This window comes from Anarrhichthys ocellatus, unplaced genomic scaffold, assembly GCF_004355925.1.
Source record: "Anarrhichthys ocellatus isolate YVR2014 unplaced genomic scaffold, GSC_Weel_1.0 scaffold2, whole genome shotgun sequence".
Taxonomy (NCBI): Eukaryota; Metazoa; Chordata; class Actinopteri; order Perciformes; family Anarhichadidae; genus Anarrhichthys; species Anarrhichthys ocellatus.
In genome coordinates this window covers 3,411,859-3,416,037 of record NW_022280032.1, presented here as the reverse complement: position 1 = coordinate 3,416,037, position 4,179 = coordinate 3,411,859, and the positions used below count along the sequence as shown (strand labels likewise).

The window sequence follows — 4,179 nt, the reverse complement described above, 5'->3', positions numbered from 1 at the left end:
GAGAGAGAGAGAGAGAGAGAGAGAGAGAGAGAGAGAGAGAGAGAGAGTATGTAGTATACAGTAAGAGGTGACTCACTTGCGGACTTGGCTCTGTAGATGGCTGTAACACAGCAGGCTGGTAGGGAGAGGTGGAGGCTGGAGTGGTGTGAGCAGCTAGGTTGTCCTAAAGAAACAAAAAATAAGCAAACACAAAAAGGATGAGACAACAAGACCAAGACAACAGGAACGTGAAGGTAAAAAGAAAAAGAAAATTAGGAATTCTAAATGAAGAGGAAGAAGAGAACAAGACCAGAACATACAGACACAACAGCAGCTAGGGAATGACCACCAAGACCAAATAAGAGGAGAAAACAGGCAAAAGAAAGAGATGATATAATACAGGTTAAATAAGATGAGCACCAAGAGGAGAACACAATACTAAGGATAGAAAAGGTCTTAGACGTCTTACTGTGGGATGAGCGGGGAACGGGTTGAACTGGTCAACGGGTTCTACGTTGGAGCTGGTCACCTGTGTGACCGACGGGTCCTGGAACACAACAAAACACGGGTCACTTTTCATCATTATCAGTCACTTAATCACCACAAGACCTCTGCTGTTCTCTGGTGCTTCTCTACTTCAAACACACCAAGACAAAAGAGGATCGGGTGAACGGCATTTTGGGAGTCAGTGTGATTGAATTTGAGACGTCAGCAACGGATCAGTGCAGTTAAACAACTGGAAATAAAAGTTTTTTAACTTTGACCTCTGGAAAACACACAAACACACACAATATGTACAGCTGTTTATCTTAACTTCAGACCAACTCTTCCTTTTTCATTTCCTGAAAGACTGAAGGTAAACCTTAAAACAATGTCTGCCCAGACTATGAAATAGACCAACGTTATATAACAATAATGTTGCACTAACCTCTGATGAATCATTACCTTCTTAACAGAAGTGAGGCATGGTAAACATTAATTGACTCGAGCATATGATCACAAAGGTGATGATTCATTCAGAAGCCGGTCTGACGACAGTTGACAGCTTTGGTTCTGATGGATTACAGTTGCAGTAGCTGGCAATATCTTCTGATAACTCATAGACAAAACGATCCATCGATTCATGGAGAAAATAATCAGCAGATTAATCGAAAATAATCTTTTGTTGCAGCCCCATAGCCCAGATAACATCTGTTACTGCATCCGTCAGCTGTGCAGATGTTTTAACAGGAACGGCAGCAGAGTGGCTTGTGGGTATTGTAGGACTTTTGTGAGATTGATAACAAACAGTAAAACTAAAAACACCGCTAAACCACACCAACAAAGTCAGTCAGAATATGAACAAGAACCTCACATGATAATTTCCAACACGTCACTTACTGGACATGTGATTAAAAGTGTGACGTTACTCACGATTACTTATCTGCTTTGGACACACCTGTAGACCTTCCCAGCAGGAAACAGAGGGTTTGGAGCAGTTTAACACTTCAAAAACACAACTAATAACTTTCTTATTGACTGCGAGTTAACTGTCAACTTGAGATTTTTGCCAGGGGGGGTGTTTAAATGACAGATGACGTCTTTGTTGATCACCACAGTCTATGGAGGTATTCAAAACAGCACATTATGCAAAATGTGTTTACCATAAGGCAATGAATGAAGAAATCTATAACCGAATTAATGACAACAACAACTAAGCCTCTCTGAAATAAGGATTGAGCTGGGACAAGCCAAAACAAGACGCCGCCTTGTTCAGAATTACAGCACCAGGGTGTGGAGACGAACACTAAGACACATCTTTATTGATATCTATGTCAACTCCTATATTAATCAGGTCCGAAGATGTTACTAATTCCAACTTAAAACAGGGTAAACAAGTACACTTGGGATCAAACCAGCATGATATTCTGACCTTTAAGTCTCTGAACCAGGAAACAGGGCTGCTTGATAACCGTTGATTGCATTGGTGTGGCTGTCGTACCCATTTTATAACTGCAGTTGGATATTGCCACTAAATAGATTTAAGTCTCGCTTCATATTGTGTATTACAGCCCTACAGTGCCATCATTTTTGAGAAGTACATGGTTTATAAAAGCACACTGAAGTTGATTGGGGGGGAAAAAGCAACAGTTTTAATGTCCCCGCAGACTGCCGGCATTGTATGAATACGACCACCTGATAGTGAACCGCCGCACCGCGTCACATAGACAGCACGACCCAGCTGCTGCTCGGGTTATTTATTCAGTCTCTTCCACACCCAGCAAACGAACCGTGGTCTCCACTGACGTCACGGCCACCTGATAATAAAGTGTGACTCTGCACTACTGTAAAAGTCACTTTGTTATATAATAACTCAAATCATAAAAGTGTGAATATGCAAAGTGACGCTTGGTTACACTAATGTGGTGGAGGTACATGTTTAACCTAAATTACATTTTATCTTGAACAGTACAAGGCACTGTGATCCAAGTGTGCAAGTAGCTCGGCGAGCTAAATCGCATCTCTTTAGCAAATAACGCGTTGAAATTGAATTAATCTTTTATGTTACATGTCTTTGCAATCAAAATGTTCCGCTTCATTTTAACGCTCCATCAGTGGTAGAGAGGCAGTTGTGCCAGCTAACCTATTTCTCTTCTAGCTGCTTTGTACCACATAAGAAGAGAGAATATACAGCTTCATGACTACTACAAAAAAAGTATGCAAATGACTTTATGCTTTTACAACTAAGGAAAGAACATGGGTGATAAACTTGTAAACACACATGGAGTGTGTCAGGGGATTTCAAAGACACTTGTTTTCTTGTGTTAGGAAAAAGATGAAACCTACGTGTGTTTAGGTGTGCAAAAATAATGATAATTATGATAAGATAGCTGATAAAATATACTCATATTTTGATGAAATACATGTGAATTTACCAGGCAAGAAACGTCTAACAAACATACGATGCAGTGGTTATCACAGCATACATTATGGTAAATGTAGGATCCAGACATTACTGAAGTTTGACATATATAAGAAAATAAAGGTCAGGCTATCTCGCCCATTGTTGCTATACTTTATGAAAGTGCCCCTTTACAAAGGCCCATGTTGACACAATGTAAGAAACATCAAATTGCATCCAACTTGTCTCAAATGTAGAATGTCTGGAATGCATCGTCCATGTTAAAATGTGAGTTTACAAGGGTCATTTTATTTCCAGTGCATTTCATAAATAGCTCATCAGTTAGTCGACGTGCGTCTCGTCTACATAAAGAAACCCTTTGATCTGTAACATGGAAGTAACTAGTGACATATGGCCTACTTCTAAACATTGAACAATACTAACTGAACACAGCAGGCCAGACGTAAGACATGAGACATAAAAACAAAGAAGTTACTGAACTTTTAATCGGCTGAACAGACTTCTAGGCTACATCCTGTAGGTTAGATATTCTCTTCAAAGAGCAAACAAGCAGCACTAGCTTGTAGCTGAGTGTCTTTGCGCAATGAAGGCGACATTACAGGACATAAATTATATAAAATCACATCCAACATATAAGGAATCCACACAATGAGGCAAATTAATCTGAAAGTTAATAGTAACTGTTATGTGGCTAAAAACGGGTTGACACATTCCTCGCTTGCTACAGTTTAACTTCCTGCAACCAGGCTAGCAGAAAACCCCGCCCTCTTTTGAAACAAAGCCCGCTGATTGGTCGAAGGACTGCCAATTATGCTACCGTTGTCAAATGGCTATCAAGAGAGCAGCATTAGACCCCTCCCCCCGACATCCACCCAACAAGTTTCCTGACGTGCTGGCTTACCTTAAACGAATGATATGTCAGCACCCAAGCTCGACTGTGCCTTAAATCTAAAAAAGCAACACTTACATTGAAAGGGTTGTCGCTGGCAGGCTCTGCGAACGGGTTGCTATCAAATCCCGACATTTTGAAAAGGCTGCGGGCCGGTTTGTCCTCTCTGAACGCAGAATAAACAACAAACTCTTCTCCGTCGTTTGAGTTGCCTCTTCCTGCCACTTCCTCGAATGAACGTACAGCGCATGCGCACTCAGTCAGTGACGTGTATGTTTTTTTCTTTTTTTTGTATTTAGTAAACCTTTATTAAAGACAATTTAATGCAGAAGACAAGTGATATTAATCAATTAAACAAACAAACATAATTTCAGGGGACAACATACTAAATATATAAAGTAGGAGGACA

General features: G+C 40.4%; 1 protein-coding gene across 1 annotated transcript in view; it reads right to left on the bottom strand.

The window, feature by feature from the left end:
• scamp2 (secretory carrier membrane protein 2) overlaps positions 1–4,020 on the bottom strand; it is a 9,938-nt gene extending 5,918 nt beyond the window's left edge. Inside the window, exons 1-3 of the mRNA XM_031864987.1 lie at positions 3,849–4,020; positions 449–526; positions 77–163 (exon numbers count right to left, since the gene is read on the bottom strand). Of these exons, the coding sequence (XP_031720847.1) occupies positions 77–163; positions 449–526; positions 3,849–3,905 (222 nt within the window). The 5' untranslated portion in view covers positions 3,906–4,020. The remainder of the gene's footprint in view (positions 1–76; positions 164–448; positions 527–3,848) is intronic.
• Between the last annotated feature and the right edge of the window lie 159 nt (positions 4,021–4,179).